A 22,359-nucleotide genomic window follows, 5' to 3' on the forward strand; every position below is an offset into this window, starting at 1 on the left:
GGTGTTCCATGCTGACAGAGCGGAGCTCCGTACTAGCTTCTCCCTTTTGCCAAAGGTAGTATCGGCTTTCCATATCAATCACCCGATTGTGGTACCGGCCTTTGTGGAGGATACTCCTGAAGCCAGAACTCTTGACGCTGTCAGGCATGGCTGGCCGGCCTCCAAACAGGCGTTGTCTCGGTGGATTCATCTTACCATCCGCCAGGCCTATGTCGCTGATGCTCGACGTCATCCGGTTTCCATTACGGTGCATTTGACGCGCTCAGTTGGACCCTCTTGGGCGGCTGCCCATGGGGTCTCTCTTCAGCAGCTCTGTAGAGCTTCCACCTGGTCGGGTCATCAGACTTTTGTCCAGTTTTACTGGTTTGACACCTTTTGCAGCTCCAGCTTCTCAGTTTGGACGCTCGGTGTTAAGGGGGTCTCGGCACGTTCCCGCCCGTGTTGGGAGCTCTGGGATTTACGGTAAGTACAAAATGCATGTTTTCCGGGGCGGTGGCTAGCCCTGCCCTGGCTTCGGCTTGGGTAGCCAAGGCCATGGTGGAATGGACTACCACCCTCGCGGCTACTGCTGCAGAGGGGGTACTGCAGATGACCTGTTGCCTCCTATTGACATCATGCATCAGGCTGCACTATTTGGGAGAAGCTGCACTTTATGCAGCTACCCTAACCTCCTGTGTGTCTGCTTCTAGCTGTGGCGGCACGTTGGACGGTCTCTGTGGCTACGCTCCTGGAAGGCGGACTATGACTCTAAGAAAGCCCTAGAGGTTCCCTCTTAATCGGGTCGGAACTAAAAATTGTGGCTACGTTGGCTGCATCCAAGACCGCTTTCCTACCATCCAGCCCTACTCCACGTCCCTGTGCGGCCTTCCAGTCCTTTCGTAACCAAGGTAGGGGACATTGTTTTGCAAGAACCCAGTCCTCTTAGGACAAGGGCAAGCGTCCGTGGGCCACCAGGCGACCTGAATCTAAGCCCTCAGCATGATGTGGCGGCCCTTCACATGAGGGATCCCATGCTGCGGTTCTTAGACATCTGGCTGGAATCCACAACAGACGCATGGGTTTGGGACGTGGTCTCCCGAGGCTACTCCATAACCTTTCAGCGTCGTCCACCAATTTCGTTCTTTTCCATAAATTCTCCATGGGACTTGGCCTGTTCCAGAGCTCTGTGCTTTTCCATCAGGAAGCTCCTGTTGTCCGGGGTCATATCTCCAGTCCCTGCATATTAGCGAGGCACAGGTTTCTACACCAACCTCTTCTTGGTCCGGAAGCCCAACGGGTCATTCCGCCCCATCCTCAATTTAAAACGGCTCAACAAATTTGTCCGAGTCCCAAAATTCAGGATGGAGAACTTGTGATCCATGGTTCTGGTTCCCTGGACATCCGGGACTCATACCTGATATCCCCATCAGACTGGAACATTGACGGTTTCTGCGGTTTGCACTGCAGGACTGTTATTACGTTTCAGGCTCTGCCCTTCGGCCTGTCCACAGCACCTCAGGTGTTTACGAAGGTCATGGCAGTGATGGGCAGCAGACTGCGCAATCAGGGTATATGGATACTGCCATATCTGGACGAGCTGTTGATCCTGGCTCAGTCGCCGGAGGTTCTCCAGGCTCATTTGGCCACGGTGGTGACAGTCGTGGAACGTTCCGGCTGGATGATAAATTGGCCTTGGTCCTCCATGCTTCCAGCACAATCCATGATCCATCCGCGGGCCCAGTTGGATACTGTTCGTCAGCGGATATATCTGCCAGAGGTATGTTGCAGGACTCTGCAGTCCCATGTCCGGCGTCTCCTCAACATTGTAGAACAAGACTTTTTTTCCTAAGGTGCAATACTCCCCAATTACAAAGTTTTTATAATGGATCATAAAGCATTTATGTAATGTTATTTTAACCCTGATCTTATATTTATTATCATAATTGTTAATAAATTGTTACAATAAATTCTTATTTACAAACAATCCGACTTACAAATCTTATTATAGCGCTGTTTTAGATTTTGTAGTATATTTGTTGATTAGTCCAGGGGCTTGACTATACCCTCACCCCAAGCAGCTACATAATAATAAATTGTTAGAAGAACCTTCTATTTGGCACCTAATGCCTTTTACTTTGGTAGAAAGATATCCTAGGGTATCCATTCATGCCTGCATGAGGGTATTGGGCTCGATGTTATCGGCATTCGACATGGCGGAGTATGCATGGTTCCACTCTCGCCCTCTACAACGGGAGATCACCAAGTGGTCAGGATCCTACTACCACCTGATTGTCACCACCGCACGGATCTCCCTGTCCTGGTGGCTTCTAGACTAGAACCTCACAGCGGAGAGACTGTTTTGGGTTCACCAGTGGACTCTTCTCATCACAGATGCCAGCGTCCACGGTAGAGGAGCGTTGACTTGCCAAGCTCTTTCAAGGGATTATGGAATGCACAAGAATCCCAGCTGTCGATCAATGTCCTCGAACTGAGGGCAGTCTTGCAGGCCCCTCAGCCTGGTGGAACCCTGGCTCCGAGGTCGCCCTGTGCAGGTTCAGCCGGACAATGCGACGATGGGGGTTTATATCAACCACCTAGGGGGCACTCTGAGTCGGGCGACTATGGCAGAGACATCCAGCATCTTTCAATCGTCTGAGGGGAAGATCCCTCCTCTCTGACCTTTATCCCAGGGGTCCTCAATTGGGAGGTGGCCTTTCTGAGCCATCAGACTCTGGATGCCGGCGAATGGGCCCTCCATTCGGATGTGTTGGTAGACCGTTGGGGCAGACCCAAGGTGGACTTGATGGCATCATGCCACAACCACAAGGTCATCCTATACAGGTCCAGGTCTCGCGACCTGGGGGCTTGGATGGTATATGCCCTGTCAGCCGCTCTGATGTACGCCTTTCCCACGATCTCGCTCCTCCTCAGAGTAATCTGCAAGTTGAAGGGGGCACATTGATCCTTGTGGCTCCACATTAGCCCAGACTTATCTAGTTCTCAGATCTTCAGGCACTTTTAGTGGCCCGATCCAATCCATCTGCCTCTACATCCAGACCTGGTCACTCAAGGTCCGTGTCTACATCCGAACCTGCAGTGTCTGGCTTTGACGGGGTGTTCCGCAGGAGGTTGGCATTATTGCAGGATGTCCGAACTTTCATGCAGTGTGTCCTCCATATCCAACCTCTCTTTATTCCCCCTGGTTGCTCCGTGAGATCTTTACCTGGTCCTCGGGGCTCTTCAGGGCCCCCCGTTTGAACCATTAAGGTCGGTGGACCTTTGCTGGCTTACCTGGAAAACCGTTTTCCTATCGGCAATTGCTTCAGCCCGGAGGGTGTCTGACCTGTTGGCCCAGTCCTGTCAGTCACCTTTCCTAATCTTCCATCCTGACAGAGCGGTTCTTCGAACTGTTCCTTCACACCTCCCCAAGGTGGTGTCTAAATTTCATGTCAACCAGGAGATTGTGGTACCTTGTGTGACTGGATGCCTCTCCTGAGCTGTCTTCCTAGATATGGTTCGTGCTTTGCGCATATATGTGCGCATATATGAGCGCCGCACTAAGGCTCTTCAGGAAGGCAGACTCTCTTTGTCCTATGCAGATTTCAAAAGAGCAGTTGGCCTGCTTTCCCGCTTAGATCGGTCATCAAGCAGGCATACTTGGGCGCCTCCTTCCCAGTTCCTGCGGGGGTCCGGGCTCATTCTATGAGGTCTGTGGGTGCGTATTGGGCTGTTAGGGACGGTACAACAGCAGACCAACTTTGTAAGCTGCCAATATCCTTCTGCGCTTCTACATATTTGATACATTTGCCTATTAGGACTCGGCTTTTGTCCATAGTGTACTGTCTTCAGCACAAGCCTTTAGGTGGCTGCGCTAGCCCTGTGGGCAATGACTTGTCCCGAGAATAAATTTGAGATCTATGTCTTGCCTGTTAAATCTCTTTCTTCGTGGACGTCGGGGGCCACAGGGATCCCTCCCTGCTGCGCCTGCTTTTGTTATAGTTATTAGTTCCTCTATTGAGTGAACTCACATTTATTAAAGTTAATGGTTCCTTTGTTGAGTAAACTCGCATAAGTTCAGAATATGTTTCTGCATGGTGTTTCTCTTCCTTCTCTTTTGTCTCCTGCCTTGGCTTGTTAAAAACTGAGCTTCCTGGCTTGGGGGTGGGGTAGAGGAGAGGTGGAGCCTGGCTGTCTGGGGAAACAGCAAGAAGTTTAACCTATCTGGTGCTGGAATGCTCTCTCTCTCCTACACCACTACCCAGCGTTAGCCCTGTGGCCCCTGACATCCTTGAAGAAAGTGATTTAACAGGTAAAACCTCAATCTCGTTTTCTGACCCGTTCATCCCTGAACATGTTGCAAAGTTACATCAGACTTTTAGCTTGTTTTCGCTCTGTGTGCGTGTATACATGTACACATACATACATACATACATACATACATACATGTGTATCTATATCTATCCCCCTGTTGTGAGGGTTCTCCCCCCATTTCCCACCTACACTCACACTCCTAATGGTCATAATCCATTGCAGAACTGCAAGTCGCAGCATAACCTGCTGGAAGGTTTGAATTGGGGAGCATTTTGTTAGACAGTGGTAGGTGTCCTTTGTACATATCATGTTGATGTTATTTGTAGTCCTTTTATGTATGATAAACAAATGAGATGACGTTTGTTATAGAGCTATAGTAATGATACGTGTACTGTTTGAGTATTCGTGTAACATATATGTTCTTCTTTAGCCTCTAACTTTGCTGGGCCTGGGTAATGCTTACCTGTCACTCAAGAATATGTCCGGTGCCCTCCAAGTCTTCCGCGCTGCGCTGGATCTGCGCAAACAGTGTCCTGTGTGCCAGGACAGCTTACAGATGATCCGGTGCCTGCAGCTGTACCCGCTACTGTACAACGTCAGCTCAGCCGTGTGCAGCGGTAAGCATGCCCTCCGCCTTCACCCACAAGTCCCCAACTGTAATTCATGGACCTGATTGTTATGTTACATTTTACCTTTTTTATGTTTGTTCAAATAAATACGTCCAAAATAATCAACTTCAGAATCCTTAACTGCAAACAGTGTGCTCTGTTCCCACGGCAGCAAGTGTGCTCGGTTCTGTGCATTCTCCACGACTGTCCCGGGTTATATTTGGCTGGTGATTATGTACCCTATAGCTCCACTTTCATACCTGACCCTCCTTCTGCGTACAGTGTGCTCGGTTCCCGCGGCAGCAAGTGTGCTCGGTTCTGTGCATTCTCCACGACTGTCCCGGGTTATATTTGGCTGGTGATTATGTACCCTATAGCTCCACTTTCATACCTGACCCTCCTTCTGCGTACAGTAACCTATCACAGCCCTTCTGTACTAGAATTTTGTACTAAGGCCGCGCTTTGCAGCGTCATTGCTGAAATCTAGTAAAGATGGAGCTGCAGGTGTCATTTCAGTTGTCTAAAAGTGTAGGAGGAACAAGAGTATTGGCACAATACAGTACACAATCAGAGCTCAGGGTGCGGCGATGCAGCGTTTTGTTGGAGTGGTCCAGACAACGCAGGCGCTTCCAGACTATTTCCGGGGTAGCTGTGTTAGGTCACACGCTGCCTCCACAACAGGATGCATGGTGGCGCTGTGTCTCCCTTTGCAGCAAGGCTGCGCCGGTAGGGGTCAACTATAACCCCTGCGATCGCGGCGATTCCTGCAATTAGATTGTGGTTTTATTGCTGGGCAGCCTTTAACATACCAGAGGCCCTACTGTATATTCACATGTCAAACTGTCTAGTATATTGTTAGCCCATAATGTATCCTTGATATGTCTTTGAACAACATCGTCCACAGCACGTGGGATTTTCAGCACAGCCAATGGCTGATATAACTGCTGATATACGCGTCTGGCTGTGTGTACGGGTGGTCCACTGATCACCCATATGCTTGTTGCGGGGGCTGATGTCAGAGCTGGGCGAGCAGATTTAAATGTTCACCCAACTGAGTATCCTGACTGACACGCCCAGCGTTTATTTGGTAGGTGACACTGACATTGATCTCCCGCCTGGTAGGCAGGTGGCGGTGAGGAGTATACCCCACCTAAAGAGGTATTAATTGGAATAATCCTCAAATATACTAAATTAACTATTACTCAAAAAAACATGTCAGATATGTATTTTACTCCAAAATCTACTTTTTTTGGACATAATCTTTATTGCGGAAATTGGCAAACCACTTCTTAGCGGAAGATCCTGTTTATGAGAATGATCTGGAGTGAGCAATGCACAGAATTAGTTGTTTACCCTGGAAGGATTTTATTAATATCTAGAAAATTCTGCTTTTATCCCGCTTTAGAATTTAAATGTTTGATTTAAGTTTTTAGGGTCCTGCCCCTCCCATTATTGTCACTCGTGTGACATTCGCATTGTTAGACCTGACTGCAGTGGAAGAACCTGAACGCAAACTCCGAATTCCCACCGGAAATAGTCCCTGCTTTCTGTGTCATGTCTCTCCGTGCATTGTGTTTTATGTGATTAGCCAAAACCAACATGGCATTTGCTCGCCTCCCCCTGGTTACAGAGCGTGAGGCTGCAGGGAGCTGGAGTATAAAGGCTCTTCAGCTGAAAATCACCTGCTGTGTATTCCCCAGAGATTGCCAGCTAGCGATGATGCGCGCTCCCACATCATTGCTAGGAAGGTGGCTCATCTGCTGGTTTTACCAGCAGATCTAGCGATGGTGGATGGTTTTTCATCCATCATCAGCGTGTATACGCCGCCGAGCTGAAAGATTACCTGCTTTCAGCCCGGCGGACCGCCACGATGCCTCCCCTGCTCATCCGCCTGTCATTGGTCCGTGCCGCCCCGCTCAGAGTCGCCTCATCCATCTGTGAGGCTGGATGCTGCAGAGCCCGGCTCCCCTGCCTGTCTCATCCTGCTGTCCGCTGTGTTTGTCCACGTGCTCGTCCTCCTGGGTCCAAGCTGTTCTGCCGCCCGGGCCAGCCACACTTGCAGCTGACGCCCCGCCCCCCTCCACCTAGCTCCAGCCGTCTACAGGGAACACCACTATTTATTTATTTATTTATTTATTAACAGTTTCTTATATAGCGCACACAGATTCCGCAGCGCTTTATAGAGCATAGTTATAATCAAAAACACATAACAAATTACAGTACAAGACAGTTTCGGACAAGTACATGGTTAATATGGATAGGTGCACCAGGGGACAGGACACTGAAGCAATTATCAGGGTGGCAAAGGTTTATATATTCTAAGAAAGGCACATAAGGAGAGAGGGCCCTGCTCGTGAGAGCTTACATTCTAAAGGGGAGGGTTAGACAGACTGGGGTGACACAGAAGGCGAAGAAGTGAGCTTAGACAGGTTAGGTTGAGAGATTGTCAGGTTTTATGCAGGAGGGTGGGAAGAGGTCAGCTTAGTCTTTAATATTTTAAGTCTAAAAAAGTGCTGGGTCATCCAAGAGTAGACAGCAGAGAAACAGTTGGAGATATGAGTGAGGATAGAGGGAGAGAGATCAGGAAAGGATCGGTAGATTTTAGTATTATCAGCATAGAGGTGGTAGTGGAAGTTAAGTGAGCAAATAAGCTCACCCAGGGAGGACATGTAGAGATAGAGAAGAAGAGGGCCAAGAATAAAATGTTGGGGGACACCTATTATCAATGGAAGAGCAGGAGAGCTAAAGTCATTAGAGGTACAGCTGTGCATTTTTAAAACAGACAGTGCATATGCAAGCAGAAAGAGTACTATTCAAAGTTTTAGCAGTTAAGAGTTGCACTTGTGTTGATTGTAGTTTCCTTCAGTTTCTGTCCAGTTTAAGTCCAGGCTAAGTCTAGGCGACAGTGTGCGGTTGTATATTCCTACTTAGAATCTTCCTACTTTGAATTCTGACAAAATTTCTAAAGCCAAATTTCTATAGCCAGCCAAGGCTTAGTCAACCTCCAATACTCTAATAAGTAGATCTGTAAAAGCTGTTTCTAACTTCAGTAATTAAGACCGCACCCAATGCCCCTCTCCCACTAGAGAATTAGCAATAAAACTGAGATAAGCAAATGGTGAGATGTTACAGACCATAACATCAATCAACTATCCACCAATGTTTTCTTTTTTAAGCCAGTAATATATACATTGCTGACATGTATCGGCAATATATACATTGCTGGCATGTGCCAGCAATGTATATATTTCTGGCTTATGAATATCATTGGTGCTGAGTGGGGCCAGTAATATATACATTGCAGGCATGTGCCAGCAATGTATATATTACTGGCTTAAGAATATTGGTGCCAGTAATCTATACATCACTGGCACCACTGAGCACCAATGATTACTTACTGAATTTATTAGCCAGTAATATATACCCGGCTGTCTCAGAGCAGGTCCATCCACCCGTGGCAAGGCTATTTTCAAATTACATGCTGGCTCGTGACTCCTGAGCCAATCGAAGCTAGCGGCCCGGCAGCCAATCAGGTACTGCCAGGCCGCGAGCTTCCATTGGCTTGCGAGTCACGAGCCGACGCATCATTTGAAATAGCCGCAGCACGGATGGATAGACCTGCTCTGATACATCCGGGTTTCCCAGCTCTCTGCCCTGCTTTCTCCTTTACCCCAAAGTGCAGTGCACAGAGTAACTTCCCCTGGCAAAGAGCATGTAACCCCTGGCAAAGATCAAGAAAGCCCTAGCAATGAGCATGTAGGTAAGCGGCACTTATGTGGCATAATATGTAATGGGCATTACTGTGTGTGGTATAATGTATAATGGGCATTACAGTGTGTGGCACTGTGGGGCAAATAAGGGGTGGTATTATGTGGCCCACATTATTCTTTTCATGGGTGTTTGGGATAGGCCATAAATTTAAAGCTTGCAGGGGGGGCTCCGAACACCCTAGCACGCACCCTGGCTGTAACATGAGGGGAAGGAGACGGGGAAGTGAGTTCCACTACCTCTCCTGGACCACTTAAAGCACTGCTGTCCACCAATATATATTAAATAGGCAGTAATGTAAACATTGCTGGTATACTACCGCTGCCACTGGCCACCAATGTATATATTTTATGGCGCAGACCAGCAATGTGTATGTTACCGCCGCCATTGCCCCCAAAGTATATTTATTTATGGCGGTAATGTGTTGCTGGCGCGGGTGAATGGATTTCTCCCTACCTGCACGGCTGTAAATGAAATCATAGCCCTGCACATGGGTGGAATTTCCCTGGGTGAGGCAGCGTAGGGTGGGGTTTACCTGATCTCTGGGCTCCGAATATACGCAGCCCAGCGATTTGTTCTGAATAAGGCCCCAAGAACAGAAATGCACTGAATAAAATTGCCCCTGCTCCTATCCTTGGTACTCAAACCCAGCCCATTATTTAAATAGACTTATAATGAAAGATTTTCAGCAAAGTCTTTCGCCTCCTGAAAATATCTTGCTCTTTTGGAAAATAGCTCAGTGTGTACGCACTACTTTGGTGAAATGAAAATCTAGTGTGTATGGGCCTTGACAATTCCCAGAGTGTATGGACAGCAATCCCCCTGCCCGGTGCTGTCAGTGGGGGGCGGACGGCTTTGAATAGTGTAGTGCTATGCAAAGCCGTCCTCAAAGCTCTCATCTTCTGGTAATACCAGCAGATGAACAGCTTTCCCAGTAATGTTGCGGGAGCGCGCAGCAGCGCTCACCACTCACCACCGGGGTATACACATTGGGCGGCTTTGAGCTGAAAGCCGCTCAAACAGGCTGTTTTGAGCGGCTTTCAGCTCAAAGTCGGCCAGTGTGTATGGGCCTTAAGGCGCACACTAGTACACAGGGGGAATGCTGAATATATATGCTGACTATATATTTAAATGGGGAACACTGTGCGACCAGCTTATGAAAAGCCAATGGTAAACCTGCAGACATGGACTACATGAAGTGCATAGCAATACACAATAATAATGGCATTAAATGTGACTTTTGGTTGGTTTCTTATACATACAGGCCCTTATTCAGACCTGATCGCAGTACAAATTTATTCTCAAAATGGGAAAAACTATGTGCACTGCAGGTGGGGAAGATGTAACATGTAAAAGGGCCATGGAGTGTAAGTGCAGGTCAGGTAAAGTAAGTGTTGCTTCAAGTGTCGTTGAACAGCAAAATCACACTGAAATATCAAATCACTAAAATAAAGAGGAAAGTGGTTGTTTGCGGTTATATCTACGCCTTTTTATTATAACGCTGAAACACAAAATAAAACTTTGCAAAGGTCTCCCATCTGCTGCATGTTCTGAATGAGACCTATACTATATTTGGGTGCGGGTTAGAGGCTGCTGTTTTATGTGCTCCCAGCATGCTCTGTAACTCAGGAATTGCAAAGGATGCTGGGAATTTGCCCTGTTTTTATTTTGGTTGGTTTGTTTTTTTAAATGATCACAGTCATTTTGTGTGCACTCTACACCTTTCAAAAGCCTTGCAGTTCTTACCTGGGGTGTGATGCTTCCAGCACAGCGTGGTCCTTTTTCTCAGCACGGATATGCAGACCATGCGGTGCTAGAACTATCACAGCAGAGAGCAGGTAGGACAGAAGAACTGAATATGTTTTGAAAGGTGCACGGTGGTAAAATGAACACTAGTCACTATTAAAAGCTCTCTCTGGTAAACTCTTTTTCAACATGTCCCTTTCCTCGGTACTCTGGGACTTATTCTCATACAAATGCCAGAGTGCGGCTATCCCAATGCCTTATATTTTATGTGTACCTTTGTTAGTGGTGCGGTTTGTGGCTTACAGCGAGGAATGTGGCTGTGTATTTTGTGTACATTATATCCTAGCCGCGCGTGAGGATACAGATGGCTGTGTTCTGTATGGTTTGACAATTGCGGTAAGTCAGTTTCTGTAAATGTTTCTCCGTCTGACTTTAAGAAAGATGCACAGTTTGCTTAGGGGGGGGTAGGGGGTGTCCAGACTCGGTGTAACTTATCCTGTTTTGTTTGGTCGTCTCTGATCACCCAACATTATATCAGTGTATTCACCTTGTTACATACTTATGTTTTAATGTAGAATATGGTTTCCCTCCCTTTGGGGGGGGGGGGGGTAATTGTATGAAATAAGCATGTCAGGGAGCTCCCTGCAAATTGGTGGCCCAATTGTTCTAGCCCTCAGAGAGGGGGCACTAGTGTGTGATGTTGCTTTTTCTGTGTTTTTTCTTTTTTTCTTTTTTTTATATTTTTTGTGCTTTTTGGGGGAGGGGGGGTCAAGGGTGCAGGTATACAGGGAGGCGGGAGGGTATATGTAATTTTTTCTTAATGTTGATAATCGTACTTCATGCAGTATACAATATAACGCTGTGGCGGCAGGGACAAAAATATGGAAAGCGGGCAATGGATGTGGATATAATGGAGGCACGATTGGGAACCATGGTTTTAATGCAAAATTATTAGGCTATTGTCTTGGAATATAAGGGGCATAAACGACAAAATTAAAAGGTCACATTTTTCGCCTCCGGGCCTCGGTTATAAACTTACGCCACTGCAGCTTAGGCACTATAATGCAGATGTGGTTGGAGGAAAATTAATGGCATTAATTAAACCATGGGTCGGATATTCTTACCACGCCTCTTTTACATCCGCGTCCAGGGGTGTCTCTGTGTTAATTAAAAAAAACTTTATCATTTGTTTGTAACAAAGTATAAATTGATACTGGAGGCAGATATGTTTTTCTTGACTGTACAATTATTAACAAGCAGGTACTGTTACTCGCGGTATATATCCCCCCCACCCTTCTCATATGAAGTTCTCAGCAAAGCAGCTGAATTTGCCGCCCTGGCACCGCATGCCCCTGTTGTCTGCTTAGGGGATTTCAACAATGTACTGGATCCCCAGGTCGACAGGAGGGGTGCGGGGCACGGGTTGGCTAGGGGAAATAAGGGGTTCATAGAATTTATAAATAATATGGGATGGGTGGACCCATGGAGGGAGCATATAAAACAATACAATTTTCTCCTACCGCAGCAGGGGACACTGCAGTAATGACGTATGAGATAGAGTGGGTGCGTAGGAGGAGTCGGCACTTAAGTGAAAATTTCATCTGTGGCTGGCTCCTCCCCCCTCTATCTCCCTCCAGACCCCAGTCTTAAAAAAGTGCCGGAGGAGTCGGTATCCTCGGCAAAGTCTCCTCAGGAGACTAGGTTTTTATTTGTGTTTTTTACTTTGCTGTACGTTTTTAGTGACACAGGCATCCCTGAACAGGGTGCCTGCTTCGTTGGAGGCTCTGGAGGGTCTGGTCGGTACTGCTTGCAGCTACCTTCCTGTACCCAGCCACCGGAGCATCGGCTCCGGGGACCCGCCGCAGCTGCTTGCGGCTAGCGTTACGGGTCCACGGCGGTTTCCCCCTCAGCCAGAGCAAGGAGGTGCGTTGCACCATACAGGGGGCGGCCAGAGAGAGAGCGCGCTGGCCGGGCAGTAGCGTCGCGACGTCAGCGCGACGATGACGTCATCAGTCTCCGGCGGGCGCGGGAAGAGGTGGCTTGTGGGAGGTCCTTCTTCCGCGCGGACGCCATTGAAAGAGGTGACTGCTGCTACAGAGAAGTCTGCAGGCTGGTTCACTTTCCTGACAGTCTTCATTCAGCGCTGTCCTCCGTTTTCTACAGGGGTACTGTAAGTAGCGGAGGTTTTTTACACACACACGCATTGGGAGGGTTTGTGGCTCCTCTCTCCCTGTTGACACCCAGACTCTAGGCTTTCTCTTTTTCTTAGGAGATTGTGCTCTAAGGGGTGTTTTGTGTGTGTGTGTTTGTGTGTGAGCCTGTGTGTCTTTATATCTACTGGGACACCTGGGCTGTTATGGCTGGAAAGGGTACTTCTTCCAAGGCAGCTGTTAAGCTGTATGCTTGTAAGAGCTGCAAGGGGCAATATACACAGCACATGAAGGGTGTTTCACTCTGTGCTCCCTGCTATGATTTATCAAAGGCTTCTGCAGCTGTCCCTCAGACTCCTCAGTCTACTGTGGATCCTATTCACAGTGTGTTAGCTAATCTTACTGCTGAATTGGTGGCCTCTAGGAAGGACAGGGAGCTGATGCAGTCTCAGCTTTCTAGCATGGCTGCAGCAGAGCCTGGTTGGGCCAGGACACTTATTTCTTCTGTGGATTCTCTGTCTCAGTCGCTGGCTGGCACTTCACAGAGGATGCCTACTTCACAGGTAGCTGCCAAGAGGAAGGCAGGGGTGTCTTTGGCTATCCCTCATCATTCAGATGATGATGATGGGCTAGAGGTTTTAGAGGATGGTGAGTATGTAATGCCACAGGTTCAGGACTCTCCTCAGGAGTTTTTGGATGAAGAGGACGCTCAGGGAGTGGACGGCCTTATCAGGGCCGTTAGGTCTACTTTAAATCTAGAAGAGACACGGGCTCCGCCTCAGGTTTCTATCTTTGGTCGAGTACAGAAGACGCCAGTGTATTTTCCAGACTCGGCTGAGCTGGATAACCCGCTGTTAGATATCTGGAAAGTTCCGGATAAGAAATTTCAGATTTCTTCTCGCATTAAATCTCTCTATCCCTTCTCCCCTGAATCCAGGGAAAAATGGGAGGCTCCGCCTACGCCGGATGTGTCTCTTTCTAGGCTTTCAAAGAAGTCGACTCTTCCAGTTCCGGGGGCGGTCGGCTTGAAGGAGGCGCCAGATCGGCGGTTAGATACTACCTTAAAGACTATTTTCTCCACAGCGGGGGTTTTGTTAAGACCAGCGCTGGCTTCTGCCTGGGTGGCTCGGGCCATGGAGGTATGGGCCTCTCAGCTAGTGTCTGGTTTGGAGCAGGACAGTCCTAAGGAGGATTTATTGTCCTTGGCTGAGTTTATCAGAGATGCTTCCACTTATATAGGGGAAGCGTCTGCAGACGTGGCGTCCCTTGGAGCAAAGGTTTCGGCTTCAGCTGTTGTGGCCAGGAGGGCCGTTTGGTTGCGGCCGTGGCAGGCTGAGGCTGAAATTAAAAAGGCGGTTGAGGCTCTGCCTTTTTCAGGTGATATGTTGTTTGGTGCGGAACTGGACAAGCTTATCGCCCAGGCTACGGGTGGTAAGTCTGCGTTTTTACCCTCCGCAGCTCCGCCTCCTAAGCGCCAATTTGTGGCGCCTTCCTTTCGGGCCTTTCGTGACCCATCAGGTTTCAGAGGTAAGGCAAGAGGGGGCTTCTCTTCTTTCAGAGGCCGTAGAGGAAGAGGTGCCAGAGTGGCCCCGACTGCACCCGCCACTGCCCGCAGGCCAGATCCCAAGGCCGCTGACAAACCAGTGGCATGACGGTCTCGCAGCCCACGTGGGGGATTCCATTGTGGGCGCGCGTCTGTTGCAGTTTGCAGAAATCTGGAGGTCCCACTGCAGGGATGCATGGGTTCTGGACAGCATTTCCCAGGGATACAAACTGCAATTCGCGTCGACCCCCCCCCTCAAGATTTTTTCGGATAGGTCTGCCAAAGAAAGAGGAGGAAAGTCAGGCTCTGCGTGGATCCATCCAGGGTCTTTTAGACGCAAGAGTAGTGGTTTCAGTTCCGGCTTCACAGCAGGGCAGAGGTTTCTATTCCAGCGTCTTTGTGGTGCCCAAGCCGGACGGCTCGGTGCGGCCTATCCTAAATTTAAAGGATTTAAACCTCCATGTCTGTTATCAGCGGTTCAAAATGGAGTCCATTCGGTCCGTGGTGGCGTCTCTAGAAAAGGGAGAATTCTTGATGTCATTAGACATCAAGGATGCATACCTGCACGTGCCAATTTGGGAACCCCATCAGTGTTTTCTGAGGTTTGCGATAGACGATTGCCATTACCAGTTTCGGGCTCTTCCATTTGGCCTGTCCTCGGCTCCCAGAGTTTTTACAAAGATCATGGCGTGTATGATTGCAGCACTCAGACTCCAAGGAATAACAATTATTCCGTATTTGGACGATTTGCTGATCAAAGCGCCAAGTCGGGAGAAGCTGGTAGAGCACGCCATGGTGACTTGCAAGTTTTTGGTAGACCATGGTTGGGTTCTAAATTTCAAAAAGTCTCATCTAACACCATCAAGGAAACTAAAGTTCCTGGGGCTCATTTTGGACACAGAAAACGAGACGGTCTCGCTTCCCTTGGACAAGGCGCGAGCTATTCAACGGATGGTGCGACACGTTTTGTCCTTACGAAGGGTGTCAGCACACACATGCACGCGTTTACTGGGAATGATGGTAGCCTCTTTCGAGGCTCTACAGTATGGACGTTTTCACACAAGAACTTTCCAAGGAAGTCTTCTGTCCCAGTGGTCGGGATCCCACTTGGAGATCCACAAAAGAATTCTTCTTTCAAGGGAGGCGCGTCTGTCTCTGAACTGGTGGCTGTCAACTTCTCATCTTTTGAAGGGCCGAAGCTTCAGACCATGCGTTTGGACTATTCTTACGACGGATGCCAGCCTGAGAGGTTGGGGAGCTGTGACCCAGGGTTATACCTTTCAGGGCCGTTGGTCTGTTCAGGAGGCCAAATTATCAATAAACATTCTGGAGCTCAGGGCCATCAGGTTGGCACTCCTTCAGGCACAGGACCTGCTCAAGGGTCTGCCAATAATGATCCAGTCCGACAATGCGACCGCGGTTGCTTATATAAACCGGCAGGGCGGGACGAAGAGCAGGGCAGCAATGAAGGAGGTTCGTCCAATTTTGCAATGGGCAGAAGCTCATGCGTCCAGTCTGGCAGCAGTGTTCCTTCCGGGAGTGGAGAACTGGCAGGCGGATTACCTAAGCCGCCAGGATTTCCATCCAGGAGAATGGACCCTAAATCCGGAAATTTTCCATCTCATCACGCGCCGGTGGGGGACTCCTCAGATCGACATGATGGCGTCCAGACTGAATCACCTGCTTCCTCGTTACTGTGCCAGGTCCAGAGATCCGGGAGCCTGGGCGGTGGATGCTTTCTCGATCCCTTGGAATTTCGACCTCATCTACATCTTCCCTCCGTTTCCCTTGTTAGCACAGGTACTCAAACGGATAAAAAGAGGGTCAGCTTCAGCGATATTAATAGCCCCAGATTGGCCAAGGAGGGCTTGGTATTCGGACTTGAAGCTTCTTCAGGCCGATGTTCCGTGGCGTCTTCCTCTCAGGGAGGATCTGTTGCAGCAAGGACCGTTTGCCTACCCAGGCTTGACGCAGCTACGTTTGACGGCGTGGCTGTTGAAGCCGACCTGTTAAAAAGGCGGGGTGTTCCAGTGACAGTAATCCCCACCATGCTCAGGGCTAGGAAGGAGGTAACTTCTAAGCATTATCACCGCATTTGGAAGTCTTATGTGGCATGGTGTCAGAGGAAGAAGGTGGAGAGAGCGGTTTTTCAGTTGCCTCGCCTTTTGGAATTTCTTCAGGCAGGTCTGGACAAGGGCCTTCGGTTAGGTTCTATTAAGGTCCAGATTTCCGCTTTGTCTGTATTTTTCAACAGAAAATTGGCACTCATTTCGGAGGTGCAGACTTTTCTGAAAGGAGCTTTACGGTTGCAGTCTCCGTTTGTTCCACCGACTGAACCTTGGGATTTGGGGCTTCTGTTGGAGTTTCTCAAATCTGAGTCTTTTGAACCACTGGATTCAGTGGACTTGAAATGGTTAACATGGAAGACTCTGATGCTCTTGGCATTGGCTTCGGCCAGGAGAGTTTCAGAACTAGGGGCTTTGCTGTGCCGTCCTCCTTTCTTGGTTTTTCACAGAGACCGGGCAGAACTGAGGACTAATCCTAAATTTCTTCCCAAGGTAGTCTCTTCCTTTCACGTGAACCAGCCGATTGTGGTTCCGGCCCTGTCTGGGTCTTCAGAAAGTTTGGATGTCGTAAGAGCTTTACGCATTTATGTGGATAGGACTGCTTCCTTTCGGAAGACGGAATCTTTATTTGTTTTGTTTGGGGCAGAAAAGAAGGGTTGGCCAGCGTCGAAGCAGACTCTGGCCAGGTGGTTGTGCCTTACTATTAAGGAGGCGTATGCAAAAGCCTGCATTCAGGTTCCTCAAAATGTTTCTGCCCATTCTACTAGATCGGTCAGTACTTCCTGGGCGGCTGCCAGGGGAGTGTCACTGACTCAGGTTTGTAGAGCCGCCACGTGGGTAGGCTCCAACACCTTTGCTAGATTTTACAAGTTTGATAGGTTTGCCAGGGAAGATTCTTCCTTTGGCAGAGCTGTCTTACAGGATCCTCAGCGTTCGCCCTCCCGGGTGTAGTGGCTTTGGTATCATCTCATACGTCATTACTGCAGTGTCCCCTGCTGCGGTAGGAGAAACAAGGAATTTGGTACTTACCGATAATTCCCTTTCTCCGAGGCAGCAGGGGACACTGCACGCCCGACCAGCGCTTTGGTTCTGTTTAGCAGTCCCGCTCCTGCCATGATTGTTTGGGGGTCCTGCTAGTTCTGTATTTTTACAGATTATATTATTTTTCTGTGGTTGGTTTGAAGAATGCATGACTGTTGGTTGAGGTGTTTACCTAGTATTCTTTGTTTTCCAGTCTGTGGTTCCGCTTTGCCTGTCCCCTTCCTCTCTCGGTCACGTTTTTTAAGACTGGGGTCTGGAGGGAGATAGAGGGGGGAGGAGCCAGCCACAGATGAAATTTTCACTTAAGTGCCGACTCCTCCTACGCACCCACTCTATCTCATACGTCATTACTGCAGTGTCCCCTGCTGCCTCGGAGAAAGGGAATTATCGGTAAGTACCAAATTCCTTGTTTCTTGCTACTCGTCCTCGCACCATACTTTCTCCCGGATAGATCTGGTTTTGGTCTCCCGCAGCCCACTGCCACAGTTCATAGGAGCAACATAGAAGCCAAGGGGGATCTCTGATCACTCCCCAATCATGGTGGAACTGTCCGAGGCTAGCATGAGAGGGCAGTGTTTCTGGAGACTAAACCCAAATTGGATAGGGCAAAATGAGTCTTTGATAATGCAGTGGGGTGAGTTCTGGGACCTTAATCAAGGGACAGCTACGACTGCAGTGATATGGGATACGTTTAAGGCGTATGTGAGGGGTACTTTTAAAAAGTGTATAGTAGAATTGAAGAGGGAGAGAAGAAATAAAATTCTAGAAAAAGAGAAAAAATGTGAGGACTTAGAAGCAACGTATCTGCTGTGTAACACTGATGATACACGAAAGGAATGGCACAAGGCCCAAAAAGTATGGCTAGATACATTAGAAGAGGAGAATATAAAAATAATGCGATATAGGTCACAGAGGAGGTATCAGCACTCGGATCGAGCAGGTAATTATCTGGCCTTTTTAGCACAAGCTAACAGCCCCCTAATATAATTAGCAGTATAGAAGATAGCAACGGGAATCTAATGAAAACACCCATACAGATTGGTGAGGCCTTTAATGAATATTTTAGTAGCATATATACCACCAAACTGCAACATAGTCAAATGGAAATACAAAACTATGTTAATAATATCGCGCTTCCAATATTAAATGTGATGGATAGTGCTAGTCTTGAAGCCCCCTTGACAGTAGAGGAAGTTATGATAGCCATAAAAGAACTCCCGTCGGAGAAAGCCTCCGGCTTAGACGGACTACCGTCGGAACTGTATAAAAAGAACAAGGATACAATAGGGCCACTTTTACATGAGGCACTATGTGCAAGTTTTGACCAGAAGAACATAGCAAGGTCCATGACCCAAGCAAACATTGTAGTTATCCTTAAGCAGGGAAAGGACCCGAAGTGTATGGATTCATACAGACCTATCTCCCTTTTAACACGTGAAGCCAAAATTTGGGTAAAAATACTTGCGGCCAGACTTAATAAGCATATACTAAAAATTGTACATCAAGATCAGACTGGTTTCATGCCAGGGAAAGCGACATCACTTAACCTTCGGAAACTACATAGTCACCTGCAGATGCCAATTGAGAACGGGGGTGAGCCAGTTGTGGTGACCCTGGATGCAATCAAGGCATTCGATTTAATAGAATGGCCGTACCTATGGACTGTCCTTAGGGCATATGGAATAGGGCCCAATTATATAAAATGGCTGCAGTTGTTATTTACAGATCCAACTGCCAGGGTCACCATAAATGGTTGGACCTCGCCAGCATTTACTCTTGCCAGGGGGACGAGTCAGTGGTGTCCTCTTTGCCCTGGCAATTGAACCATTGGCATGCATCATCAGGAGACACCCTAAAATTTGCGGTTTTAGACATTGGGATGACAGAGATGCTGTATCCTTATACTATGATTTGCTTATATACCTCTCAGATTACGGCACTTCTCTCCCCCTAGTCTTAAAATTAATTTATGAATTCAGGAACTACTCGGGGGTCAGAATGAATTGGGGCAAATCGCAAATTTTTCCATTAGATGGCAACATTCGCCCTACACTTCCCCTCCCATACCCACTAGGTTGGGTATCAACATTTAAGTATTTAGGGATTATGGTATCTTGTGATCCAAAAGAATACATACAATTAAATATCCAACCAATATTAGAGTACATGGGGGGAAAAAAATTAAATCTTGGCGAAGATTGCCATTAACAGTGACTGGCAGAGTAAATTTACTTAAGATGGTGGTTCTCCCCAAACTCATATAGGTCTTACATCAATCTCCGGTATTTCTCCCTAATTCACTATTCAGAAAGTTAAATAGCATGATGTCCTCTTTCGCTTGGAACGGGACCAGAGCAAAAATTGGTACTTGTTTCCTAGCACGGCCACACCGATTTGTATTGGGGTGATCGTGTAGGAAAAATTGCATGCGGCGCGATCGACCCGATTTTTACATTGAATCAAATGTGAATAGGGCCCCTGGGACCCTATTTTACATTGGATTCAATGTAAAGTAGTCCCCAGACCCCAAATTTTACCCCTTCAACGGCACCCCACGATTGACGCCAACCCGAAGCGTGGCGAGCGCAGCGGTACGCGTCCTCCGACCTTTTCATACCCCAACTATCCACGTCGGCGTGGAGTTGAGAATATAAAGTGTGGCGAGCGCAGCGAGCCACCGAGCCCGAAGCGCATATAACTTCACAGGTATACGCGTCCCCTCACGGGGCTTGCTGCGCTCGCCACGCTTCGGGCTCGCTGCGCTCTCCACGCCGACGTGGAGAGTAGGGGTATGAAAAGGTCGGAGGACGCGCACCGCCACCCCTCGCTTCGGGTTGATATCTAGACATGGAAGGCCTTGTTAAACTACACGGCTAGACAAGAAAAACATGTACATATAAGTAGGAAGACTCTGAATAGATATATAAAATTATGGGTACTTATGTACTAACTGGGCTGCCGATTTTGAAATCGGGTCCATCGCATCGCATCCGACCATATCGCATGCGATGGACCCGATTTTTCCATAGGATTCAATGTTAAAATGGACTGAGTCCATTTTAACATGGAATTCAATGGGAAAAGGGGTCCTTTTCATACCCCTACTATCCAAGTGGGCATGGAGTTGGATATAAACCTGTGGCGAGCGTAGCGAGCCACCGAGCCTGAAGCGCGGCGAGCCCCGAGAGGGGACACAGAATACCGTCCCCTCGCGGGGCTCGCTTCGCTTGCCACGCTTCAGGCTCGGTGGCTCGCTACGCTCGCCACAGGTTTATATCCAACTCCATGCCCACTTGGATAGTAGGGGTATGAAAAGGACCCCTTTTTCCCATTGAATTCCATGTTAAAATGGATGCAGTCCATTTTAACATTGAATCCTATGGAAAAATCGGGGCATCGCATCTGATTGTATGCCTTAAGTTAAGGCATACAATAAAAAAATCGGCAGCCCAGATAATACATAAGTACCAAATTATGGCATAGATGGACTACTTCAATATATTGGAAGCACGATGACTCCTAGCCGAAGCTCAATAAAAGATTGTGGAAATTAGCAATAAGAGTTGACAAAAATACACTACAAAAAAAAAATGTAAAGAAGATATTAGGAAGACTAGTTGCACAAAACAGCAAGAAAAATAAGCACCTATAGAATATTGATTATTCACCTTTTGAGCAATATATAGTTATTAGTTGTTAATAGGAGCATATTATGATAGATTAAACAAAAATATATATATTCTCTCACAAAGTACTAAAGAGATTTTGAAAAACGCTTATTAATGACATCACGAGATGTGTATACACCGTGCACTAGAAGTAGGAAACGCAACACAGGAATTTAGAAGCAATTTTAGAGTGAAATTATAGTATAGGAGGCACAAAACAAGACACAGCTCAAATCAAGAGGGGTGGATAGAATAAAATAGAAAGGGTTAATAAATAAAGTAATAACCACATAATTGGTGGAAGTGAGTAGGTATGGAAGTCATCGTGCCCCCAAGAGACATATGCCTTCAGAAATATTGCAACATCGAAATGTCGAGTTATGAAGCCTCCTCTGTCCACGTCCGCCTTAGCTTTCCAGAGGTTATTAAAACATACCAGGATACAGCCACCGCCATTGCTCTAGCCCAGCAATATGATGGTATATACAGTAGGTTAATGTGTATACTGCTATCTGTATGTTTTATATGGAGCGTTATAAGATGAAAACCTTGATTAAGATATTGTAATGCTGCTCAGAATTGTTATATGTTTTAGGTATGGTTTGTCTTTGTTGATGTTTTTATATACGTGAAAATTTTTATAAAAGATTAATAGTAAAAAAAAAAGAATATGGTTTCCGTCCCACCTCTGATATCGGATACCTCCCACGATGAGGTTGGAACATTTTCTGCCTTCCATAGAAAAGGCCCCAAATCTGTTTCCAGGTCATGTAGTCATTTTTGTTCGGCTGCAAATAAGGACTGGTTTTAAGTCCCACATTCTGGTTCCTCTGGAACTTTAAATAGACGGGAATTTCAGTGAGTGTGCTCACCTGTTTTTGCAATCAACCTGTGGTTTCCATTCTTTATTCTAATTCATGGCACGGACTGGGGACAGAACTGCGCTAGTCTGCACCCACTAGTCAGAGAAAAGTTTTTTTCAGGGCTTGACTTAAGGTGGAATTAGCCATTGGCTCTGTGTCATGGATGTAGTCTTATTAAAACTACCGGCGCACGCGTTTGGCAGGGGAGGTTGCGGCTCTGATAGGCCACTGTCACAGATTGCGCGTTTTGTGCAGAGTTGGTTCCAGGAGTGTTTCCGTGCACTGTGGGTGCAGAGCTGAATATATTGTGGCTTTGGAACCATTTCCAATCTCTGTTGAATGACTTTTCTGCCTGATCTGTGATGTTAATAGTTATCATTTTATAATATCCGTAGGAATATAATGTAATACGTAGGCACCTGCGTCAAGGGCGCACTTCCATTGGAAAGCCCAGCATATTTATGGGAACGCCTATAAAACGCTGGGCATTCCATGTACGCAACCCCTCGCCGCCGCCCGCACTGCTCGGTGCGAACGGGCTGGTGAATAAACCGTTCCCTGCGCCTGCTCGCACCAAGAAGCTGCACATGCGCATAAAAGTTAATGCGCGGTCGCT

At 47.6% G+C, this 22,359-nt stretch overlaps 1 protein-coding gene across 1 annotated transcript in view; it reads left to right on the top strand.

Moving 5' to 3' along the window:
- Positions 1 to 22,359, top strand: part of TTC17 (tetratricopeptide repeat domain 17) — a 96,805-nt gene that overhangs the window by 52,064 nt on the left and 22,382 nt on the right. The window contains exon 16 of the mRNA XM_083163897.1: positions 4,721 to 4,907. Coding sequence (XP_083020023.1) covers positions 4,721 to 4,907 — 187 coding nt within the window. The remainder of the gene's footprint in view (positions 1 to 4,720; positions 4,908 to 22,359) is intronic.

This window comes from Crinia signifera, chromosome 11 (assembly GCF_055691185.1).
Source record: "Crinia signifera chromosome 11, ASM5569118v1, whole genome shotgun sequence".
Lineage (NCBI taxonomy): Eukaryota > Metazoa > Chordata > Amphibia > Anura > Myobatrachidae > Crinia > Crinia signifera.